The sequence below is a fragment of the Rhea pennata genome, chromosome 4, assembly GCF_028389875.1.
Source record: "Rhea pennata isolate bPtePen1 chromosome 4, bPtePen1.pri, whole genome shotgun sequence".
NCBI lineage: Eukaryota > Metazoa > Chordata > Aves > Rheiformes > Rheidae > Rhea > Rhea pennata.
In genome coordinates this window covers 50,992,234-51,018,932 of record NC_084666.1, presented here as the reverse complement: position 1 = coordinate 51,018,932, position 26,699 = coordinate 50,992,234, and the positions used below count along the sequence as shown (strand labels likewise).

Here is a 26,699-nt window from a genome sequence, read left to right as displayed (position 1 = left end):
GAAACTGAGTTATTTTTGACATGCTTAAAAACAAACAAAAATCTGCCTTTTCTTCCCAGAGAAATTAAATTTTAAATCATCAACTCATTTGTACAAAAAAAAAAAAAAAAGGAAAAGAAAAAAAAGCACCACACACACACATAGTGAAGGATTAGCTAAGGGTTTTCTTTTTTTTTCTTTTTTTTTTTTTTAAAAAAAAAAAGCCCTTCATTTCTCTCTTCAGAGACACCTCCTGGTGGATTTGAGGTTTAAACGTGGACTAAAGTAGGTATTGCTGCTCTTCATCTCTATGGGAGCACATTCAGATCTCAAAGTTGAAAACACTGTTAGCCCATTTACCATACGGTTCTCAAATTTTAGTCTTTAAAAGCATTTCAGTTACAATCTTTACCAGCAATACCAGCAATTCTCAGCTTGCTATACATGAAGAATTCTGGTCTTCAAAGGCTGCTAAAACCAAATTCTTCTTAATTTATCATAATGATATTGCATGCTCATTCAATCCCTCAGAAGTCAATGGAATATCTTAAGTACAACAAAAGAGGTTTCAGGTTAAAGTGTCAGCTTTAACTTGTTTTGAACATTCAAGCATATTCCACAAAATATTCAAGGTTTTTTTTATAATTGACTTAAATTTGTTTCTTTTCAGTTTCAGATGCCACACAACCATATTTTTAGTGCAGTTCGCTTCCACAGGAAAAGGAGTTAAAATGTCTGTAATTATGCTAGAAACTATTATCAACAGGAGATACAGGAAAACTATTTTTTGAAGATTTTGTTCGTTTTGAGTAAAAACATTCCCAGCACCTCAGATAAGGCTGGCTGCAACAGCCACAGTGGCCATGCTGGACGTTTCAAGTGTCACCTGGATTTCATGGCTGTTCCGGGAATGAAAACGCCAGCTCTTTCGGGGCCTGCAGGGCAACCTCATTTTCAAGGCAAATCTCACCACAGGATACACATTTCAAAACTTCCAAAAGTAAGTGTATCTGTAACTAATGCCTGCAAAAGGGGAGAATGACTTCAGTCTTCCATTAATTAGATGTTTTTCTTTTTATAGGATTTCTGTGCCCACATATGAGGATTAAAAAGAAGTCTGTTGGGAGATATTTTATAACGTGAAAGCACTACTGCAATTATTTCTATAGGCATATTTAGAGATGTATTTAATGACTGCCATTTGGAAGACAAATGTTCAGTTAACATAGGGCAGTGCCATTAGTGCCAAAGAAGCTGTCAAGAGCTATCATCCTCTGAACAACTTGAAAAATGTTTCTCTTAATATATTATTGGCCTACCAAAAGAGAATGGTACCACGGCTGTTTAGTCATGACCATGCTACACAAAAGCCACGAACTACACAATTACTGTGATCTGTAAATAATTTGCTTGCTTTGTCTCCCAAATCACCTGCATCTTTTCCGGACTGAGAAGAGGAGGCTGCCTCCAAGGAGGAAGGCATGCAGGAGAAGCGCTGGGACCAGTTCTCCAGACGGTGCCTTGCCAAGGGTTTCACAGACAGGGCTGAAGGTTATAACAGATCAACTGCAATAAGTGACAGTAAGAAGACAGCAAAAACTCTCACAGAAAGACAGAAATGCTCAAAGTGAGATTTAAATAGAATACTCTAAGCCTCTCAACATACCTGCTGCCTAGTTCTGGAGGCATCCAAGTCTCCGCATTTAAGCTTTCAACTGTAAGAGGTCCCCGCATGGCCAGGGGTCTGCTTCTAGGCATGTACCAAAGGCCTCAGCCTGCCAGCACCGAGCAGCTCGGTGCCTGTCAGCGGGTGCCCGCCACATGCCAGCCCTGGCAGGGGCCCAGCCCCACCGCCCAGCCAGGCTCTGCAAACACATCACCCCTCATTTCCTTCACTACACTCCCAGAGGGAGGACTGGAGAAGGAATGGGGGCAGTTCCCCCCTTCAACTCAACTGGGCACTGAACCAGAAAGAGGTCAGATGCAGGCTGGATCCAGGTTTATCCTTTTGCCTTCCTCTACCTGAAGACCTACAAACCACAGAAAGTCACCAGGTTTCACACCCAAGGGAAGACATCCAAGCAGACATTCAAATCCTCCTCTTGAAGCTGTCCCATCTTGATGAAAATATTTATTTTATATACCTTGGCAGTAAGGGAAGAGGTGACAAAATTAGCATTCTGAAAGGTAATTCTGTATTTTACATGAAATTGTCACTGAATTTTGTTCAAGGACACTGTCACTGTCCTCCAAAGAAACTCTACATCGCAGGTGCTCCCTGCCACAGGAAAGGGCCCTAGTCACTGAACAGTCATCCTCAATTTATTCTGTCTCTGCCCAAGGTCATACCCAACTCTTTCACAAATGGAGAAAGGGAAGATTTTCAAATTGGGTTAAAAAAAGTGGCCATCTGAATTTTATTCCTGGCCAACAACAAAGCTTTAAATGCTATTCAGTAAATATTCTACCTTAAGTCTGCATTTTGCAACCATTCCTACTAGAAGAAACAGAATATAAACATAAAGGGACAAACGTGCAAAACACATACAGTAGAATCAGCACTAATCAGATATTATCTCAGGCCAAGACCATTCACAAAACTTTTATCTGACATTTGCTCAGCTCTCCCCAAACCCGACTTGCTCACTGTCCAAAAAATAAGGCAATTCCAGCTGCTGGCACAGCCTTATCTGAGGCACACTAAATATACCATAAAGCACTACATTAGAAAGCAAGAGTGGAAGTTCCCTAAAACTTCTTATGTTCAGATTGATGGCAACAATTTTAAATAGTCCAATTTCAACATAATTATGTGGAAATACAGATTCTCAAGAATTCCTAGGTCAAAGTAACAGATGTCTTAGTACCACCATTTAAGGTCATTACAAGAGTCACTTGCAAACCAGGCAGTAACAGCAATGTCTGAGACGCCCTAAAAATCCTGCTAGCAAGTTATATGGCAAGTCCTTCACATAGAGCTCATATTATATGTATGTATGTATATGTACACACACACATGATACATATAATCATATATAACACAGATCACTTGGCTTCCTAATAGGCTCTGTCCCATTTTTCAAAATATTGCATTTCTTGTATCTGCCTAGGAGAACTCCCAGGACTACAAGGACTGGACAGCAGAGAAAACTTCACAGGTTTCAGCCACTGAAACACAGCAATCCACACACTAAAAATACCTCTTAAGCAGCCTCAGCGGTATATACAAGTTCTTTTTTAAGTAGAAATAGAGTTTAACAATTTAATACTCCCAAATATTGTGATTTGATGCAAAAAGCCTTTCAGTTAGAAAGAGCTGTGATGTTGTAAAGAATCCATAAAAGTGCAACTTCTTCTTACCACCATGGAGCAGACTAGCTTCTAGCATTGCTAAGAGGGGAGGCAGGAGAGAATCAATCATATCCTGAATAGTCAAAATGGCAATTGCCTGGGAGGTAGAACACACTTAGCAGAAAATAGCAGTGCCAGAACTCTCATCTAAATCTCTGTCGTAGGTAAGAAAACATTACAGTCTTCTGTAAGAACAAAGGAGTAATTCATCCTGATTTGCCTTGCCGCTATCTCTGTGTAAAACTCTCAGTAAGGATCTTAATACTTCTCTCCATTCAGACCAGCTTCCTACACCCACAAAGCAATCAACCACACGTATCAAGTCATGGACATCTCACTCATCGGATATCAACTACATGATCATCAAGTTATGCAAACAGCTGTACTCGTGGACATGCAGGACACATGATGGGAGAGCGGGCTGAAAGCCAGACTCACCCTGGAAGATGCTGCCTACCAATGCTCATTGCAGAGCAGAGAGCTGCTAGGTCAGTCATGGTTACCCCTCTTGCCAGCTCAGCCACCCAGCTGCAGAGTCCTCTCCTTCCCCTTAACCTTCTTTGACTATCCCAGCACCCTATATGCTAAAGGTATAACAAGCCACACACAAAAAAACAAGTTACAGTGCATGAGATTTAAGAGGTTCACTCTAAAGGTATACCAGGGGATATGAAGACAGTCACTTGAAAAAGTAAGTTTCAGAAATTGAAGAGTACCTAGATTGGAAAAACAAACAGGAGAAAGTATGCACAGTAGGAGGTATATGAGTCAAACTGGGAAAAGCAGGAAGGGGAGGGGGAAACAAGAGAGTAGCATGTGCCAAAAATAACTTCTCTTTAGCTTAAAGAAATTATCTTTAATCCTACGTTCCCATGAACTAGAAAAAAATACCCTGGAAACACAAGTTTCCAATTACATCAAAGTAATTTCAAAGTTAAATCTTAAACTCTTTTCCTAGAGTAATTTTCAAGAAGCCTTACAAGTTAACATAAAGGTTTAAGTGCTTTAAATATTTTAGCTCAGAAACCAGAAGTAGTTCAGGAATAGCAACACAAGTATCCTTATAAACTAGGAGTAGGATAGATTAACCCATGCTAAAATCTGTGCTGCTGTAAGTAGTTGGGGCCGCTCCACCTTTCATTATCATTTTCAGCACCAACATAACCTTTTCCTTTGGAAGTTTTCAACATAAGAGTTTTTGAAAATGTGAATCAACATTTATGAATTGTGAGAAAAATGTGAAGTATGTACTGAACTATCATCTTCAGTGTCAAGAGGAAAGTGATATTACTGAGGAGCATATCAATCTTATTTATTTAAAGATTTGAAAAAGAAATCTTTCTTGTCCTTCTCCTCCTTGTTCCCTTGCCATGCAGATGTATCAATTTGTCACCTCTTCCCAAGATTTCAGAATCTGTACATTTCTCAAAGAACTCAATCCCATTATCTGTTGTATCACACCAGAACTATTCTGATAAAACTGTCTCTCAGAATGCTTAAATCCCACAAAACCCTTTCAACTGTTAAACAGCTTTTCAAACTCAGATATCTACAAACTCCTCTCTACACAGATTACCTCTAGCTATTCCAAATTTATCCCTAGACATCCATTTATATCAAAATATGAGTGAGTCATTGCTGTAAAGTCCTTATTCTATTGGATTAAAAGTAAAAGTTTCCCTTATTCACATCTCTGATTTATACTTATTTGTCATCATTACAAGATCATAATCTAGTTTCTCCTGGTATTTCAAAGAAAAGCATTCATAAAAGCAAGAGCTTCCAGGGAGAAGGCACTTTAACTTCATAGAATAGAACAGAAGAAAACTGCCTGGAGAAAAAAAGAGAGAGAGCGAAAAAAACACCCGAGTTCACTAATGTTGAGACCCCAAAACTTCTTCATGCTATTCATTACTGGTATTACCATACCTATGCTTTCTCTACTCCATCAGAGTAGAATATGCTGAAGCAGTATGATCTACTCCATCCTACTGATTCAGCGTATCCGCCAACCCACTCCAGAGCAAACAAACTCCTGCACTCAATAAAAAGCCTACCCTGGTGAAAAACTGCTAAACAGCAAGGTGTAACATAGAATTTTAATCTCGATAACCTATTGGGAATTTGAATTTGCACAAATCATAGCTGCTTAAATGCCTATCGTTAAGTAGCAATGGATGCTGACACATTGAAAGTACTTTTCTGAACTACTCCTATCAATAATTACTCCTTACTTGACACAGATCCTAAGACAAGACATACTTAATAGAAGAGTCATGCTATACTAGCCATAAAACGGGTTATCAAAGGAAATTTTACATATAAATATGTGTATATATATATATGCACACATACACACACTTCTATTTCAGATGTGAACATGCCAGTAATATTTCAGCATCAGCATCATTTTGGATTAGACCTCTTTGGTCAGACTCTCTCATCATGCAAGGAGCAGGCGGCACACTAACTGAATAGTTTCCAAAGTCTCATTACTAAGGACTTTTGAATCCTTGCATACTCAGCATAAACTTAGAACAGATTACTATTTAAGGATTGACAGCATGCTCCTCTCTGGCTCCAGTGCAAATGAAGACAATTCCTACTCTAAAATTATCAAAGGATAGACTTCTGAAAGACACAGATTTGAAAATCTAGTCTAATTTTCCAGTACTTAGAAATCAAGAAGGCAGGATACCCAGCAGAACTGAAGGAGAATATAAATTTTTGAAAGGATTCTTTTTCTTTCTTTTTTTTTAATACTGAGTTTTTTTCTATTATTTGTATAGAGAACACAGTCTTAGAAGAAAATTTAAGTATAATGAATACTGCAGGTTAGTGAATCAAGATGATAAAATTCACTATGTTTAAAGCGAGGGAAAAAAAATATAATGAAAGAGATGATATGAAAGGCAACAAGTAGAGGATGCAGATTGGCCCTGTCAAATGAATTCACAAGAAACTAGAAGGGCATTGGGATGGGATAACCTTCCACAAAAGTGAGAATGAAAATGCTCATTACAGAAGAGCTATGCAAGACTCCGATCGGAAGGTAAGATTTTTAAGGGAAACCACATCAATACATTTCCTTAGCTTTTATTTCTTCAGCAGTAGCTTTATGATTACCTTATAATATCAAAATGGCCTAAAATAACCAAGTCATACTGAAGAACCTGGTAAGATTCAGATAGTTTCGGCCACGCCACTGAGGCGAGCAAATCCTTTTCTCTGGTAACGTGTGCAGCACACAATTCAGGAGGTTGCTTTTCTTCGGAAAATATGCGCAATGATGGAGGAGCAGAGCTTCAGAAAGTACCTTTAAAAAAAGTAGTTACTTTCAATTTGGCAATGGCTAAGACAAAACCCCCAAAGCCTTCTCAAAAGCTATGCATGTCAGAAGTATGATGGGAGGAGAGGAGGACAAAAGAAGGATGTGGAGTCTCAGCAGATCCATCCTAAAAATCACTTCTTTGTGGTTTTTACTCACAATGTGGCCAACATTTAATTTTCAAGAAGGATAAATATCACAAGGCACAAAACAACACTTCCAATTTGATTCACAGACGGAGAAGTAATCACTTTTTTTTAATTTACTCAGAAGAGTAATTTTTTATATTTGTTAATTCACCTAAAACAAAAAAAAAAAAAAAAATCAAATGTTAACTCATCTCTTAACATGATGAGGCAGAAGAAAAAAGTTAGATAGCAAAGCTCTGCTAAAATTGGGTCTCTGACTCCAACTTTTTAGTGCAGTTAAAAACAGTATTTTTGCTTATCACTTTTACAGTTGATACTGAAAAAGCTCCAAATTATGTTTCAAAATTGGAAAAATCACTTAGTCAAGGTCTTTGAGCAACATCAGTGTATCATTTAGACTTCACGTGCAGTTAAATCTGCTTCATGACCTCTCCAAGAAGCTCTATCACAAAATTATTCTGTAAAGAATATGACTGTGAAAAAAACAAAATTTTCTGCATTTACAGGTAGACAGTTGTTGCATCAACCCACTACTTGGCAAAATGGAAAAATAAGTGGCCCAGAACTCTTAAGTTTTAAGCCTATCACCTCCTCACTCATTAAGAGCATTATGATTGTGTGCTATTCAATAAAATTTTGGGAAAGGATATAACTATGCACAATTTACATTATTCTATCCTTGGAAAAGCAACTAGAGGTTCTGCAACAATAAGACAGCCTATCTAATTGCACTGCCCTCATATACCTTCCAAGAGACTGGAAATTTTCAGAGATGCTAGATAGGTACTCTCACTAATACAAGTGAGTATTTGAGTATGTCTATAACATGTGGCAAGGCGTTACTTCCTATATATCTAGATTATCACACTACACACAAACTGTGATGTCTTTTACTCTCAGCATAGCATCTTCATGCCTCTAATGATTAGAGATATTCAAAGACACTGAAATGAACCAAAATGAATTCCACTGGATATTAAAGGGGTAACAAACTTTCCTTTTAGACTGTATTTTTGAAATGTATTCCTGCATGTTAACATCACATTTACTACTGAGCTCACCTCTCAGCACTTTCATTGCCTATGGAGCCTTCTGCCCTAATGTCCTCATTTTTCCAGTTGAGTTTTCTTACGTTGCTTTATCCGTTCACCTTCAAGTAAATGCAAACAGCTTTCAAGATTCAACCTCTTGAAAACTTCATTTTGAAGTTCACCTCTAAGCATAACGTAATTTATTTCCCTTAACTGTTAAACAATACTTCAGCAAAATTCATATGTCACAAGCCAGTTACACTGAAATAAAGGAAGTCAGGAACCTAAACCAAATTTAGTCAGCTCTGGGAGTCGGAGCCTAGGGCAACCAAATATAGCAGATATTCCAAAAGAAACATCTCTAGGAGAGTTGACCCTGTGGATTTCAAAGTCATGGGAAAGATTCTTATCAGCTTCAGGGTTTGTTGGATCAGTCTGCTATTTAGGTCCAGGGTCTGTTTACTCTCTCTCTGCTCTGTTCCTCCCCTCCACTCATCACCCTGCAGAACAGCACGTGCTACTATTTCTCTGCCTCCTGGTGCTTTCTAAAGAGCTCACAGAATGGAAGAGAATGACCTGAAAAGCCAAGCAAGAGAATGAAGTTCGAAAAAATAGAACTTCCCAACAGTTATAAGCTTCAAAAACAGGCTTATTTCCATAGAGTCCTCAGGAATATAAAAACCAGAAGACTGAGTCTAAAGGAATCTCTGACTCAAAAGACAGGAACATTAATAAAATCAAGTTCACTCCAGAGAATGCTGACTGTATTGTGGTGGAAAGCTATGATTCACTATAAATAATATGTTTATTACTAAGGTTTTTTTTGAATTGTCAAAAACTTTGACCTTCTAAAGTCAAAGAAGAGTTTTTATCAAGGTAAGTATCTCCACACTTTATTAAAAAAAAAAAAAAAGAAAACTATTTCCAGAGTGTTATGGATATAAAATACAGCAAGTTAACTACCATACCAGAACACAAATCCCAAATAGGACTTTTATTATTTCAAAAAGTAGCTATCAAAACTTCAAACACATGAGACAAGTATTTAGGTATACTGTTCCTAAATAAGTCTGGTGAATTAGGCCGTACCCAAATAATACTAAAAAGCTATATCGTATTTTAGTTACTGGTGAATTTCATTTATGAAAATTTATTGTCCAACTAAACACTAGTGATAAAAGAGCCCTGAAGCATAATTACACGGTAACAGCTGCAGAGTAAATTTTTACAGTTAAAAACGTGTATATATTAACTGATATAAACAAATGTTTATTTGCATATACAAATTTATAATACTGTTTTTGAGTTCAATTTCTAGTCAACTAACATACATCATACAAATAATATTATATGAACACAGTTACAGGTGTAAGCCATGATTCCTAGTCTACAGACCAGTTTTATAGCTTATTACAAATTCACTGTTGGATGTGACAAATCTAATCAAGCTAGACAGCACCTGCAGGTTTGGCAAGGTGGGGTAGGCAGGTCCACCTCGCAACAGCGCCCGCTCCCGCGGCAAACGTCCTCAGCACCCCGGCCGGCCAGGCCTTGGTTCGCTTCACGCAGAGCCCCTGAAGGGCACGAGCTGGGCCCTCTTCGGAGGCAACTAGACCAAACACGCGCCCCTACCCACGGGAAATAAAAGGCGGTTCAACTCCCTCGCACACCGCACTTGTGCGTTAACAGTTATTACAAGCTCTTGTTAGGGCTTATGTGTTAAGCCCTAAGTAATAATATAAAGTTGCTTATTTTTAATTATTTACTTATTGTTAAAATTAACACAACTTACACTGTTTTAGTATGGATATTGGACAAAATTGCTCCGAGTCTTACTTGATACAAGCCAAGCCTTCAAAAGGCAGCCTGCCGAGGGGCAGCCCCGCGGCTCCCCGGGCCCGCGAGGTGCTGCAGGCCTCCCGAACGGGCCGCCGGGCAGGACCAGCGCCCCTTCCCACCGCTGGGCAACCAGCCAGCGGCACCATTCCCGGCCCGCGGCAAGGTGGCTGCAGCGGGCGCGTGCGTTCGCACACGTATGAGCGGCGTAAGGGCCGTGAGCCGCTGGAGCTAGGAGACACTGGTACGGGAAGGATGGATTCCTCCTGGTGACATATTGAAGTCTTCTGTGGACCACTCACTCACTTAAGGGGGTTTCCTTGATGTCATTGGGTTTTTGCTTAATTTTAGGTGTGTGTTACTACAAATCAGCTTTGCAAGGCTACCTATCCTGTCAAATATCCCTGACATACAGCCCAGGCCAGGAAAACCAGTCAAAAACAAAAGGTTTACATTGTTACTTTTATTTGTTCCCTGGACAGCAGAGTTTAATTTATATGATTAGTCACAGAGCTGCAATGACTCAATCGATAATGCTGCAAAAAAGCCCGCAGAACATCAGTTCCCACTAGCAACAACAAAAATCACACCACAACTACGGACCCCACAGGCAAACACCTACCAGCGCTCTGCCCACGCAAGCCTGAACGCGGTTTCACAGCATCGTCACGCTTTTACCTACCGGGGCGCACCGATCACCAAGAGCGGCCGCCCCCGACACACGGCTCATCCAAATTGTAGTCGCCATCCAGAGCGGCCTCCTCCCTCTCTCGCCCGTCCCAGGGCCGGTCTGGGAGACTGGTGCCACGGCGGCACGGCAGTAGAGCAGCCATGCCCCAGCGCTACGGCCGCTTCGCCCCCAAAACGCCCGCAGAAAGGCGCAGGGAAGTTAGACTGGCCCCTAACCATTAGTGTATTTTGGTAAATGGAAATTTTATCTACTACTGACAGATATCTAGGCCATTTTGGGGGGGCAACTATTACAAAACTTAAGCATGAGTAGTCCCTACATAGACAGCTGTTCTTCAAAGTTGTTGCACTACTCAAACCATCTAATTTTAAAGACACTCAGGTAAGGCAACCCTGATACAGTTAGAGTAATCTTAAAAAAAAAATGATTGTATCAGATATGCTTGCATCTGCCCCCAAGGACCTAGCTTTAGGGTATCAACTTCTAAAGCAGCCCAATTACAGCAGCGCAAGAGCCAGCTGGAGCCCAGTTCAAAGCAGCAGGTGAGGAGACTGGCTCCCCCAACAGCCGGGGCAGCGCAAGAGCCTGCGGCCAGGTCAACACAGACATTTTGTTGGCTGTATTTGCCAAAAAAAAAAAAAAAAAAAAAAACTTTCTTCTTGAACCTTTGCAATAGATATTTTAAAGCGTACTGACTGTATTGTTCATATCAGAGTAAATATACTAAGAATTTCTCACTGTATAGCTATATAACATGAGATGCACAATAACAGGTCATTTGAATGCAGAAATCACATCAAATTAATTATTTTAGAACACATACAACATACAGCTTCAGCAATTTCAAGATACATTACTTGCAACTGTAAAATTTTACTGTACGCAGTCATAGGGAATGAACAACCAAACCTAAATAGTATTTTAATTTCTGATATGAAATTAGTTACCACTCCTAAAGCAAACAATAATTTCATTTAATCTTTAGAAAAATTCAAATAAAAAGTTTTTACACAAGAAGTGCAATGGCAATCGACATTTTTCCTTTCTAAATGACACACTGTTTAGGTTGCAAATACTGCGCATCTTATTTAACTTCAATAAACTAGCTGATTCTCTTTTGTCTTTAACAATTTTCTCCTCTGGAAAAATGAAGAGGTAATGAAAAAAAACAAAACATGAAAATATCAACCAAAAAGCTAATTTAATAAGTTGGTTCTACTAGATTCCACAACAGGGAGAAGGGAAAAAAAGTAATTTAGACACCTTCTTTTACCACATATCTAGTTAATTGTACGGCAAGAAATTAGTTTTTCAGTTCATCTTTACCTCGAATAACAAAAACCACGATCACTCAGATTAGCTTGCTTGACCTACTGAGCAATCGTAATCGTGCCGTATATACCTCTGAATAGAGGGTGGCCTGAAGTGATAGAGCATCTCCTGAAACACAGGTCTCTGGTGAACACAGTGCAACAGAATAAAGTCAGGTGAACATTTATATCAACTTTTCTCTACAAAGTGATAATCAACCCTTATATACATTCATACTCTACTAGACTGACAGTACTTCTCTCTGGGTAAGATATATGGCTTCTAAAAAGTTACTTTAAGTCTCTTGGCCCCCAAACCGATAACATTTCATGAACAATGTCCACATAAAGCTAATGGGCAGGTTTCCAGTGTGGCAAAGCAGCATAGCATTACAGAACTCAACGGATGTTTAGCAGTTTCAACTAGTCAAGAATCTAAAGCCAGTATTACAAAGATAAATACAGTGTTTGCTACACAAAAGCATCAGGTATTTTTTTCATTTTTAATAGGTGTTATGTTAAATTGTGTAGTATTACATGCACAAACTCTTTATCCCCATTACAATTCTAAAGAGAAGTCAAAGTTTTATCTTACCAAGACTGAACTCCAGCTTTGGCTCATTTGCAATTCTCTGAATACCTTTTAACATTAAGAAAAAAAAGCTAATTAGAAATAATTTGATTTCAGCATCTAGTTTTTTAATATGCACTAAAAATTTAACATGTCTAATTCATACATCAATAACTACCTGCCATTACTGGTGAAGTATCATTTTACATTAAAAACTCAGTGAAAGAGATCTTTTCACAAAATACTTATCTCAAAAGGAACCAGCTTTGAAGATGACCTTCAAAAAAAAAAACTAGAAAGGAAACTAAGAAAAAAAAAGAAACTCTCATGGATGTGTACACTTTAAGATTTTCAATCAGAACAACAATCTACTTGTCTGCAACAAAAATACTAACTCTAACAACACATTTTAAATGGATATATCATCATGTTAAAAAGGGAACAAAAATTATGCTTTGTGAAAATATATATAGAGTTAATATAGTAAAATATATCACTGTGTTGTTGATATGCATACAAATCAAATCACAACAGTTTTTTAATTAGAAAAAGCACATTGGAAATTCTTTTTCTCATGTACTCAGGAGAACATGTAGCCTGTAACTCTTTCCATTTCTGAATTATGCTCCAGTAGTGAATATTTTACTGCAAAGGGCATTATACTGTTATTGCGCTAGGGTACAGGAGTGAAACAGAACTGCAAGAATAGCCAATAAGAGAAACACAGGAAGGGCAGTTAAATAAATACTGAGTTGTTCAACCTTCACAGGAAGTAATTGTATAACAACGGCAATAAGAATAAACCTTTTAAAAATGAAATTTTCTTATGTTGATGCTTATGTATTGCCTCCAGTGAACATTACTACCAAGTATCTGCTAGTATGGAAGAAATTGGCCAAAAAAGACTAAGCTGGTACCTAAACTAAAAGCCAAGATTTTTGTTACAAATTCAAAAAATAATTTATAGCTGTCATGCTCCAAAAAACATGCTGTGGCAGAATAGGTCTAGTTTCACATTGTTCTCGTTACTGTAATTAATAATTCAAATCTGACCTGAAAAATTACAGCTTAGAAAGGCCTTGGTCAGTAGAAAATAACAAATGAGATTTTTTTCTTTTTCATTAGAGTTACAGAAATTTCTCTGACCACAAATTTCTCAGAGTTGAATCTTGCCACTAACCATATCAGCGTATTGGGATGCAACATGTTTACCGGTTTTATGAGTACGCTGGATAGAGACTTGATTAAGTAACCGGGCAACGGAAGTGCAGTGCATAACCATCCAGCAAAGCTCAGATGCCAGTGCACCAAACATGACTCAACATACGGTTAGGTGCTTTCAAATTCCCAGAGGGCTTTCATATCACAAAGAATAACCCTGTGATACTAACTCAGGTATCACTAAAGCTTTCTTCATAAACTTATCAGTTATCAGGTTATATTTTAAGCAGTAGCCTGTGTGTTCATATCAGTCACAGAAGAAAAGGATACTTAGAACTGACCAAATTCTAAAGATCACGAAAAAACAGATGAGGGGGAAAAAAAAAAAACAAACAAAGTCAGAAATGTCACAATCACAGGTTTGCTCCCCAAAGGGGAGTATTTGCATAAATCTAAATATATCAAGTAATGATATTTAAAGATAACCTTCAGCAGTTTGCTGCTTCTACTACAGCGCATTCTCAGTCAACAATTTGAACTGCATTATATAGCCTGTTTGTGACAACACCTGTGCTGCTAGAGATTCTGGGGCATTTTTATTGCACAGCACAATAACAAGAGTACACACACTTACTTGTAAACTGTGGCTCTCCTAGGCTGTCTACTTGTGAGGAAGGGACAAACTGCTGTGCTTCGTCTGATGATCTCTCCTCTTTGATTTCCATGATCAGCTTCCGGAGCTGCTGAATTTTATTCCGCAAACCTTCCGAGTTTGCTTCTCCAAGTGCCACAGCCCAAGATTCGCAATCTGGCTTAGACGCAGCTTCCAGGTAAAGATCTGGCTCTCCACTCTGAAACTCTGCACTCAGAGAACATTAATACACTTTTTAGGAACTTGGATACAGAGGGAAGATTCATGACAAGACTGATGTCACATACAACTTAAACCATCATATTTCTATTTCTTCTGTCAAGGAACCAGCACTGTCCTTTCCCGTTCAGTGCACTACTACAGCAGACCTCAAAGCAATAAACGTATTGCTAAACTAGGTGGCAGAATCACACTGAAATGGGAAATCTTTTGTTAGTGCAGATTGCGCAGCTTAGCAGGTAGCTATCAGACCTGCTAACTTAAACAGGAATTTGATTTAGCAGGGGCAGCCGACACGTTTCCAACAGAGAGACAGTGAGATTCACCAAAATGAACGTGTCCGTCATTTCTCCCATTAGCCCTGCCCTTCATGCTCAGCCTCTCATTCATCCTTGCCAGAATAGCACTGATCAGTACGTGGAGATAATTTAGCATGACACAGCTCCTCCGTGAACACCAAACAGGTTGTACGTGGGAGCTTCTGACCTCATTACTATCCATGGCTCTTTTGCTGTTCTGTCTAATGAAAGCCTAGCTGCTCAATGATCAAATTAAAAAAAAAAGACAGACCTGAGGTTCCCAGGGAAATGTAGGTAGTAGAAAGGCATTTAAAATTCTGTGGTATAGACAGCACCAGAGTTGCAAATTCAGTGTGACATTTAGTGAGATACACACAATGAATAACAAACTGGGAAAGAAAAAAAAATCGATGATTCTTTGAAAAAAGTTACTGACTTATTCAGAAACGGCAAATTCCCTAAACACCTGTATTCTATTAATAATGTGGGAAATACCTGGTTGGACATCAAAAATCATTTTGACCCTAAAAAAAAAATGTAGATCATATTGCTGGATAGAACATTTAAATGCTTTCATGTTTACTTTAAAAATCCAAACAACAAAGGAAAGCTTTTTTCAAAACAAAGTAAATTTAAACTCCCTTTTCCTGGCTGGAGTATCTAACCTTGGGCACTTATCCACATATGTTATTCTGAACTAGTTTGCACTTCATAAACTGAGCATCTGCCACTTGCAATTAACACTGCTTTTATTGTTCTGAGGAACAGAAGTGCTAAACGAAGTCTGGAAGTCTCCTAAAACAGCACTGGCACAGACGCCAGCAGAGGTGGGACAGAGTTTCCTGTCTGGGGTGGATCTAAGGGAATCCAAACACATGGCTGCAGCTGCTAACACCAATTCTGACTAAGATTTCACAGAGCAGCTGGACTTTCAAATTGGGGAGGAATAAGGGCAAAGAGCAGAAAGTGGGGCAACATCCTTCTGACTTCACAGGTAATTTATGAAGTGCTAATAAGGATTCCAACTCTTGCCTCTGACCCTGGCTCGGTTTGAAAAAGAAGGTATTCAGCTACCTGGTGACAAGAATGTTTGGAATCTCAGGGAGCCGAGGGAGTTCATCAGAGCCATATATACACACAAAATAGGTACTTACCTTGTGGGACCAAAACTGAACAAACTGGCCTTTATTGTTTGTGACAGATTAATATATAGTCATAGAAATTTTAGCTATAAGTTCTCTTGTGATCTACAGTTGCAGCTGAGCCATAAGGGCAGTAACTTCAATAGGATTCATAATTATAAGACTTGACAACTTCATGACTTGATAACTTCATAACTTGAACTTCATAACTTGAAGCTTCAGTAAGAGCACATTTGTATACTCCCTTCTGTCACTGACCTTGATTCAGAATTTTTTTTTTTTAACCACTATTCATATTAAAAAAAGGTGGGGGGAAAGGTATGCAGTCAGCCAATATTAAGCATCAGAATTAACCACTGAAAACAGGTTAAATATTTCTATATATGCAAGAGCCCATAAGAAATTAATTCTGTCTTTAGAAATACAGAGAATTTTAATAGAAGTAGTTTTGATATCCAAAATACCTTTGCTAGGTAAAGACTACAAGAAAAACAAAACAACATTTTACAACCAAAAGGTAAACTTATCAAAATATTCTTTTTTTTCTTTTTTTTTTTCATGTAAACAAGAATAGTGATCCTACCTTGAAATATTCTACTACTAGCTGGATTTAAAAAAACAAAAAACAAACAAAAAGGCAGACATTTGCTTCACGAGGAAACCAGTGTTTTGCAATTGAAATCATGCTATTTATATTTACCTCTTAGCTGTGGAAATCAGACTGTCAAGCACAAAAAGCATACTGAATCACTTAGTACGCACGAAGCCTGAAACAGGTAGTGAAATTCAGTAAGAGTGGGCATAATTCAGCGTATTCTGGTCTAACAGGTGCCAGTATTGAGATCTGGAAATTCATTCTAAACTATCACTTCAAAACACTACAGTATGCTATACTGAGACCTTGGAGTACTCAGACAAGCGACTTAAAATTCCAAAAAGCATCTGAAAATATCTGGAAAATATTCATCACTGCAAATAGAAAAAAGTTTTATTCCACAGGCTGAACAACTGGTTAAGCTATATATTTCACATACTGTTTTCAACGTTTAGATACAACAAATTCACATACTAAAAGAAATTCAGATTCTTTGTTAACCATTTTAAGAATGAAATCTTTAAGTATGAGTTACAGCAAAGTTGCACAACAGCAAAAATATCTGTTGCAATAAATGAGCGCCATTTATAAAACAATCATCTTTACTTTCTTCTCTCAAACAGGTCATATTGACTATTATTTTAACTCACAGGTAAATAATAAGCCTATCACACTCAGATACTTAATTTTGAGTTTCGGTTCAAAGATAAACCTTAGCTGAGCTGAATCTTCCTGAAAACAAACTGTATATTGACAAATCCTTAGATGCAGTCAAGCCCTCAAATGAGTAGTTAGCGTATTAGCAGAATTATATTTGCATCGTAATGTCCTAAACTTGGGAGTATTTCATGAGCGAGCAAAAATACTTCATACTTTACAATTACGGAGTTACTCTATTAACTAGAAGTACATAGGCATCTTGCACTATGCTTTCTTATTGCCAACATAAGCTAGCATAAGCTTTGGACAGAATCCTGGCCTTCTGAAAACAGGTACTATTTACTTCAGTGAGACCAGTTGTTCACCCAGTACATATTCCTAGTTTTAATGTTATGACACAATCTTTGACTAAGATGACATGTAAGTTTTAAGAACATAGAATATTGCTATGAGAATTTTCCATCTACTTGAAAATCTACAATAGCAGAGCAGGAATTTTAAACTCTGTGTTGGACATCCCCTGTGATCCCAGATGTCCAAGTTCAGTGGCATAAACCCAAGGAAGAAGCTTTCCTCCACACAACTAAACACAATGGTTCTCCCTCAGAACTCATTTTTCTTCAGCAAAACAAAAGAATAACCCTCAAAACAAATGTTTAACTTACTAAGGTCAAAGCAAAGTGTTATGCAATTCTATATTTATCTTTCTTCTTGATTTGTGAAAGGTCTGCCTGGCTACAGGAATCAATCCAGGACCTTTTGAAAGCTTTCATAAACTCAAAAAAAAAAAAAAAAAAAAAAAAAAAAAAAAAAAAAAAAAAAGAAAAAGAAAGAAAGAAGAAAGGGACAGATTCTGAGGTCAGATACTAGGATATTGATGTTACCTACAGTAATCTAGTAGTGCTCACCTGACAGGTGACTTGCACATATTTAATCAAAATCACAATCTAACTCAAGATTATAAGCAGCTTTGTCCTCAGCTTTTCCCAGGATACCCAGTCAATTCCTGGAATTTAACAAGAGTTCTTAAAAGCAAGAGTATTGCTACTATACCAGTTATATTACTACCAGAGCAAATCTAAAAATGTGTGAAGACACATGCATTCCTCATGTTTGTCACTACAGAGATTGCATTTACCACGAGAATCACACACTGGCCCACAACTGCAATAATTAGCCAGATATCCAAGTGCTTCTCACCATCTCTGCACTGTTAGACTGAGCTGAGCTGTTTCAATGGGGAGGGGGGAGGGGGAATCACAACTACCAGCCTCAGGAGAAGGAAACGAGGGAGAAGTGAGAAGAGACAGACAAACAAAAAAAAAATATTAATTCTAGTGCACAGAGTGGTCTCTGAAGGGTAGCACTGATACTCTGGCAATGCAGTGAAAGCAAGCTAGCAGTGAGGCACCATCAGCGAAGTCTGCGGGAACACCTCCTGTGTTCACACTACAGCGCGTGGATGCACTGCTTTGGACTATATGGACTCCCACTAATTCTATCAGTTGCTCTGCTAAACATATATTTTTAAGGATAGTTTGTAGCTCAGGAACCACCCAGCTTCCACAGTATGATACCACATTCAACTAAATTCCCTCGGCTCTGTTCAGGAAGTGCACAGTAACAGAAGCATCTCTCACACTGCCACTACAGAAAGCTAATGTGGTCCAGTGGCTGCACTGCCTCAACCACCTTCTTAAATGCAGATACCCCACTACTCAGTGTTTTGCTTCCCTTTCAAACTGGTTGCCAACTTCTTTTCTGTATTTCAGTATTAGAGACTCCCACTAGGGGCAAGGGTGGAGGGAGCAGACACTGGAAAGCTCATATGCCTGCTAATAACGTCTTTCGGATTACTATCGACTGGGATTACGCTATCCTGATTAAGATTTCACTCACCAGCAACTTTTTTGAGCAAAGTTTGACCTCAGGTTTCCTCCTAGGGAAGCCAGCATATAAACGTGCAGTCCCGCAGGACTTCTGCAGTCCAAATAAAGAACTCGCAATCCCTGCTCTGACAGAATCGCTGTCAAATATGGGAACAGCACAACGTGGAGACACCCCCAGCAGCACTGGGCAGCCTCTTCCACTGTAACCCAGCTATCTGAAGCACGCAAATGTCTCTTGGTGTTAGTTCTAACACCCCCAAATAATTGTTCTTTTTTCCAAGGCTTTTGTAATAACACTTATTTTCTCTACCAGTTCAACAGTAACAGCTGTCTCTCTTCTCTACAACTAATTTTAATAACTGAAATAAAGAGGAACATCACTAAAAGCTTCTAACAACAATTTTATTTTTAAATCTGCACCTGATTTTAAGTTTAAAAATACTATCTTACAGAGACTCTTGTGTTGCATCTAGACAGGAGGAAGGGGAAAGGAAACGTTATTTGGATTTAAAGGTCTTTGGTATTAACTTTTTTCTTAAAATGGCTTTATTGCTTTATTTTTACCAGACGCGTAAAAGCGACAGGAAGGCTGATAAGCTGTGTCAGGCATTTGGTTTGCTTTATTTTCATTAGAGTTATAAGTATAAAAACATGCTGAACAAAGTTAAAAAAAGAAAAAAGAAAAAGAAAATCTTTGACAGTATTTAAATAAAAAACCCACACAAAGCATGTGCTCAATGTCTACAATTTCCTGTGACAACCACTCCTTTCCTGGAGGATCACTTTCCCCCTCCATGCCAATACATGAAGTATGAGAGTTCACAGCAGTTAAAGGTTCTCTCTCTCCCCTTTCACACTTACTAGCAAACAGTAATCCCAAATTGCTACCTCAGCAGTGGAAAATGGTTGGGAATATCAATGAGGCACTGTCACTCCAAAATAAAAAGCACCATCACAGCTAACCACCATATGCTGTAACAAAAGTAGAATGAAAGCTTTGATACGTAAATTATATCCGCAGGATATTTCTAATACAGACATCAGAGGCTTTTAATTCACAAAGCTGACTGAATTCTATATGCTGATGCATTTCATGTTCAAATTAGTAGTGATGAAATCATCCCATAGTTACTGATGATGCTGTGCTAATCTTCCTTTGAAAGTTAAATTTTCAATCAAAGATAAAGAATTTAATTAAAAAAAATTATCTTCAGTGGGATTTTTTTTTCCCCAATACTAGAATGAACTATAATAGAGACTACAATGGCAACTTATGTAAGTCCCTACGGAAGCTCACAAAGAGCTGGAGGTATCTGAAAAGAATATAGCAGGATAGGTAACTTTGTTCTGGCTGATTACCGCAGCATAATATGTTGTTTCTTTAAATACCAGCAGGCTTTCATACATGCCAGGTACCTTCTCCATCTTCATTAAATAAAATACCACACCAAAGCCAGAAGCCAGGCAGACCTTACAAATACCTAAAAACCACAATATCATCTCAAAAGACATTAAAAAAAAGAAAAAAGAAAAAAGAAAGGAAGGAAGGAAGGAAGAGTATCACACTACTGGCATGATCACTGCCTTCTGAAAAGGGAAAGATTCAGGTATCTTGAGTTTCTATCTAGCTCTGCATGAGTAACCTCAGTGTATGGGCTCCATTTTTCCAACTTAATTAGAACAGGGAACGATACCAACCTGCCTTTCCCAGCTGCTGCTATTGGGGGACGGTAGGGGGCACCCTCCAAAGCACGTGGCTTACGTACTACTACAAACAGCAAAAGGGAACACTTGCCTTCTCACGGGTACTCCTGTATGCCGGCCTCTTGCCCGACACCCTGTAACTGCCACGCTAGCTGACTGGCACCTACCACCAAAGCCTGGCCGCTTTCCTCTGTCTGCTTCCGTCCCCCCTGTGCCTCACCATCCCTACTCAGATATCAAAGCTCATTTTCCTGATTCTCAGATCATGCAAAATAATACAGTAACACAGTCTTAAAGGAATTTTGTATCTCCAGGCACAAGACCTGAAAAACAGAAGAGATTTACAGATAAAGAGAATGCGGTCCTCCAATGTAGACTCTCAGATCTGATTTCATTTCATTGCCCGAGTCCTGGGTTCGTTCCCAGTCTGTGTTGTTGCATATAGTATCACGTGGAGCCATGGAGATCAACCGAGTTAGCTCTTCACTCTCTCACCTACGTGACACATGTAACATGAGACTGCACAACACAAGGGTCAACTCCAGACGGCTCTCGGGAGTTTCAAATATTCAACCAACAGAGCTCTAGTCATCCTGCTCCAGAGAAATGTAACAGTGACCAATATCTACCAACATTAACACAAATTTCTGTTCCTGGCTGCCCATTCTTTTGCATGTCATTCTTCACATCTTCCGTTCAAACACAGACACCTCTGGTAGGGGACAAAACATTCACACAAAAAAATACCTGGAAAAAAAATATGACAAAGTAATCACCTCAGAGAGAGGTTCCAAGATCCAGAGGCAACAGTTATTTAAGTATCTACAATAACCTATAATATGCTTCAGTGCTTGCTTGGAGTAAGTTGCCTGACCCTACAGTATGAGCCGCAAGCTTAGCTGCCGCCAGCACTGGTTGTGCAGTAGCACAATTTGAGCCAAGGAAGTTGCACTGCTCAGACATTTCAACGTGCTGCGGTAGTTTCCAGGGGTAAGATCTTCTCAGACAAAATGGCTGAAATACTCTCTTCACACATTTTTGGATTTGGAAAATGAATCCTATTCATAAAAATTGTCATATTCAGTCATCTGATCTGTTCTATTAATAACAAGTAGCAGATGTTGTGAAGGTGTACAAGTAACTAGGTATATACAGAGCAATATTTGCCCTAATAAATCTATCCAGTTTCCTTTAATGGACAGCTCAAACTTTGAGCTGGACTGCTTTAGGACCACTGCGCTTAACAGCCACCTACAGAACTGTCCTCTGACTGTGTGATCTCTTTTGCACTACATATATGATTTTAGTCTCCACAATATCCCAAGGCAATGAGCTCACAATATAATTAAATGCTGCATGAAAAAATCCTTATCTTGCTCCATACACGCACCACTGTCTTTTCTTAATTCTCTTCCTAGGTATCCTAGCTGTTCTCATTTTCTCACTATTACTCACATTCCCTAGGACTCAAACCATTGCTCAGAGAAAATGGAGACCAGCTGGCAAGAAGCTCCTTCCAAAGTTGCAAGCCCTAACCCACCAGCTGATTCTCTGGATTTTGCTCTCTGCTCCCTCCCTGCCACACCACCAGTAAAATCTCAGATCAACTCACTCTCCTTTGCTTAGTGCTTTTGTCCTGGAATAGCTGCTCCTGGGCTGCCTCAAAAGCAACTTGACAAGTGGATCAGAAATCCTTTCCTGCTTCTGTATGAATCCTTTAAAGCCCCAGACACACATTTTAGTGTTTGGGGGTTTTTTTGGCTTCTAACAGCAATTCTGGATTATTCTAGGCATGATGGAGCCATTTTTCATGATAGACATGATAGAAATCCCCAAAGAGATCTCTCCTTAATTTTCACATCCTTTTTTTCCCTTTTGTCCTCCGAATTTTGTTCTTTCCCACAGTACATCAAGTATTATTTCACTTTTGCTATACTATCCTCACTCTGCACTGCATATTATCTTAAATCCTCTTCAGTTTTGTTCTTATCCTTTACACTAGTAGTCTGGCTTTCTTTCTCTTCTCCTGTCCAACAAATTTTCTGCCAGCTTTTGTCCTTGTTCTCCACCAAAGGAAACTTGTCAAATTTGAAATCCATTTCTCATCTTCTTGTCCGTCTCTTCCACTATCTTCTGCTGCATTCCTTTGGTCACCCTCCAGGTATTCTCCATCATCTTGTCAGGCCCACATATCTCGAGTTCTCTACTGTTTTTCTCCTTCTACCATTAATACATTTTTAACTGTTTCTCAGAACACCATCACACAGATCTGAAAGCCTTATTTTAGGAAGCCTGTCTCTCCAGCTCCTGTTCCTAACTATGTAAGCGTATTTTTTTTCCTCCAGAAACATTCACAGTCTTTCTCCACAGGCAGCCTGAAGTGCTTACTCAGTACTTGTTGTTGACTATTTTGCCTGCTTTTGCACTTAATCTGCCTATCTCACTGCCACAAAAACTGTCTTGCTTGCAGGCTTCAAAGCTGAGAGAATCCCATCAACTATCACAACTGAATTCTTGAAATAGCAGTACTATGTAACAACACCATCACCTCATAAAGCCAGTAATCACAATTAATGAATTAGAATCGAGTGCATAATTAGAAAAAATCTCACAATTCAATAGTCAACAGCAGTCATCTAGCTATTACATTGTTAGGTGAAGTGATGCTTCCAAATTGAGAGATAAGTCCTTTTTGATGCAGTGCCTTAACCTCTGGTCCAAGATGTGGCATTTAAAGCCACTACTGAAGATGCAGGACTTACTGTGAGAAACAGCTCGAGACCCAGATAAGGACAAAACCCACAGCAAATAACTTTTCAATCACTGCCTTTTCTAATGCAACCAAACACCAAGAATCATTTCAGCAGTTGACAGCAAAAAGTCAATACAGTTAATGCAGCGCTTTTCCTGAAGTGAACTGGGAATTTTGGCGCTTATAAAAGTATGAAGGTAGGAACTGCTAATAATTGTAGCTAAACCTAGCCATCAAGCCCACAAAGATCGCAAGTTTTTTCCTCACAGCTAGCATTACTAACCAAAACTCCTCTCAAACTTGTCTTGAGAACAGACTCAAACAGCTCTTAACTACACCATGCATGACCAAATTTAGACAAATGTCCTCCAAGAACCAAGACCAAAAGATGTGTTTCATTTAATGTGTGCCTTTTTTATGTTATATCTTGAACTAAGATATTCTGAAATGAAATATTTATGATTGAATCTCCCTGCATCATCAGATAGATATTTCAGGGTATGCAATAAATTAGTTAACACTGTAGGCACAAAGGGAAAAAAATCTTGACTTCTCAAATTTAGTTAGGCAAAACTTTTTGGTTTTTTTAAACCCTAGGACAATAAAAGCTAACAGAAAATTGCAAATTGATCTGAAGACTATGAAACTCAGCCATGGTATCAGACAGACTAAGTCATAAGCAGTTTCTAATAAAACATGGCTAACTGAGTTGTTCCTGCAGAAAATAAGTGGTTATTGGCATTCTCTGCAAATGAAAATCTTTCCACTAAAATAATTATTCCAATTTCTATGAAACAGTATTTTTTTCTATTGTTAATGCATGAATGAAGAGTTGATAGAAGGCTAAAAAACAAAAAGATGGCTTTTAGCACTATTTTCAGGCATGGACACAAAGATGAGCAGGATTTAGATGCAGGCATCTTGAACAGACAATATTTTAGGTAAAAAAAAGTGTTGAATAAATTGTTTAACAAAGTTTCAAAGTGGGGGATTCTGCTGCTTTTGTTTGACAGGAATACAAAATTCATGTTGAACATACTAAACTGTATCTTACTTACTGAGGACTATAGACACATCTGTTTTAGTCCTGAACTCCACAATCCAGCACCGCTCCAGGATTACCACTTCAGAGGCTTCAGAAGTCTGCGAGAGATAAAGATGACAAAACGTTAGGATCTGGAGTCTGACTGGGAAGTCCGTCTGTTAGCCTGCTCGCAGCCAACGCAGCCTACAGACAGAAAGGCACTGAAGTGGAAGAGTCACTATGCAGATGGATACCAGCGTTCTTTAATCACTGATCTGTGCCATCCTACCTCAGCTCAATGAGCTATAATACAAATAAACTGTTGGAAAAGATTATATAAGAAATTAAGAAAAAAGGGAAAACTTTTTTTTTTTTTCATATTGCAGGTATTCAAAGTTATGTGCCAGCTTCATTTCTAAACAACTCAGGCAAGCCTATCTCATTCTAATTGCTATATCTACTGATAATTGAATTGAGTAGGATATTTTCAAGTAAGCAAGGCAAATACCTAAAGTATACAGACTTCCAATAGGCATTTCTATTTAATTTTCATTTAAAAGGCAATTCTTTACCATCTTTACCATCACTTGAAACTCTGAATGTTGTCTCTGGCTATACAGTTCAAGTAATAACAAGTGGTACAAACCTACTGCAGAGTGCAATTATGATATGAGTTACCTGTATCATTCCTTTTGTGAATGCTCTGCAGACAAGACGCAGACTCTTCTTTTAGCTTAATAGATGCGACTCATTTTTCAGAAGAGTGAAGCTATCAATCACTCCCTCACCATTAATCTCTTGTTTTCTTGAAACTTTTAACAGCCACTTTTTACCCCTAACATCTGGCAATAAATAACCATAAAACACCCTCCCATACACTTCCTCATCGGGAGTAGTGCAACGTGTCTCTACTGCAGCGCAGTTCTAGAAGGTCTAATAATAAATTTTTGCTTTAATGTTCCTTTCCCTAGTACTTCTTTATTTCCAAAACCTTGAGCCTTAGTTGCACATACTTGATGCTTAACAAATGACAAGGTTTTCTTGCTTGTTTTTAAAGTTTATACCTTTAAAAGCTGCTTGTCTGCTTCCTTCTCTACTTTTATGCAGAATTAATAGAGGACTGTTATTTGGCCTGCCAGAAGTGGGCGCAAATTTTTACCAACAGTTTCAAGACTGTCTTTAAGTGGAAGACTGCATTTTCTCATAAAAGGACCTTCTGCTCATCTAATATTATCATAGCCTTTCACCAGCAAGAAAGCAAGAAAAAAAATGATAGAATAAGCTCTAATGTTCAAAGTAGGCATTTTTGAACTGCTTTTGAACTTGCTGAAGAGCAACAAAAAGGAACTGTTTTAGAAAGCCACGCAAGGATTTCCTCAAAAATGTCTACCTTGATTCTTCCCCCTCCACAAAAAATTTTCCATTTTCTTACATAAACACTCCAAACACATTCAAGTTGTCTGAAAAAGAAGTATTCTTTTATGGTTTAAGAAAACTACCAACAGATTGTTTAAAAAGAAAAAAAGATGAAATTACTGGAGCAGAGCAGTGAGTTTTGGGAGGGGCACAGCAAATGTTGTGCTGGGAATTTATTTATCAAATACAGCAAACTGGGCATACATGATAAACCACCTATCAGGTGATTTCAAGTGAGGTTCTGTAAAGAGATTCCTATAAGGGAAAGAGATGCAGAAAGATTTGTATCTTTTCTTTTGTGCGCGTGTGTTTCTTCACAAGAAGCAAGGAAAGACAGCTTGGGGAAATGAGCAATAACTGTTCAAAACCAAACAAAGCCAGCGATACTAATTCAAGAGCATTCCTCAACAGCAACAAGGCTGACGACTGTTAATTCTTTAGATTTTGAAGCAAGATGTTAACACCTACATTAAAGTCTCCCAGAAAATCCTCATTTGAAGATGTTGCTAATGCAGGCAAATTCCTTCAAGAGATGACAACCTTTCAGAGAAGACATGACCAAAAGGTTTTATTTCAGAAGTTAACAAAGGTCTGAGACAATTTAACACTTAACTGCAAATACAAGAAATCCTTAATTGTGAAACATTTTTCTGTAAGGAAGTGTTTTTTGTTTTTGTTCTTTAAAGCAGTAGTCTGTGCTAGCTGATGAAGAATGGGATTTTCCTTCACCAACATGCCCCAGAGTTTCTATTATGTCATCGTAACAGCAGTGCAGATTAAGAGGCACAGGAGCCCAGCAAAGCTAGAAGTCTGTCTATGTTACCAAAATTAATGTTATTTCCATAACTCTGGGAAGAGGCAATTAAGAAAGAAGAAAGTAAAAGAGGCAGCGTGAAATATGACCGAAAAGAAGAAGAGTTTTAGCTAGCAAACAGCTAAT

General features: G+C 38.5%; 1 protein-coding gene across 10 annotated transcripts in view; it reads right to left on the bottom strand.

Moving 5' to 3' along the window:
• Positions 1–26,699, bottom strand: part of INPP4B (inositol polyphosphate-4-phosphatase type II B) — a 384,670-nt gene that overhangs the window by 189,063 nt on the left and 168,908 nt on the right. For all 10 annotated transcript variants that reach the window (XM_062573936.1, XM_062573932.1, XM_062573929.1 and 7 more), the window contains 3 exons: positions 24,378–24,462; positions 14,042–14,266; positions 12,271–12,315 (listed from right to left, as the gene is read on the bottom strand). In XM_062573936.1, coding sequence (XP_062429920.1) covers positions 12,271–12,315; positions 14,042–14,266; positions 24,378–24,462 — 355 coding nt within the window. The remainder of the gene's footprint in view (positions 1–12,270; positions 12,316–14,041; positions 14,267–24,377; positions 24,463–26,699) is intronic.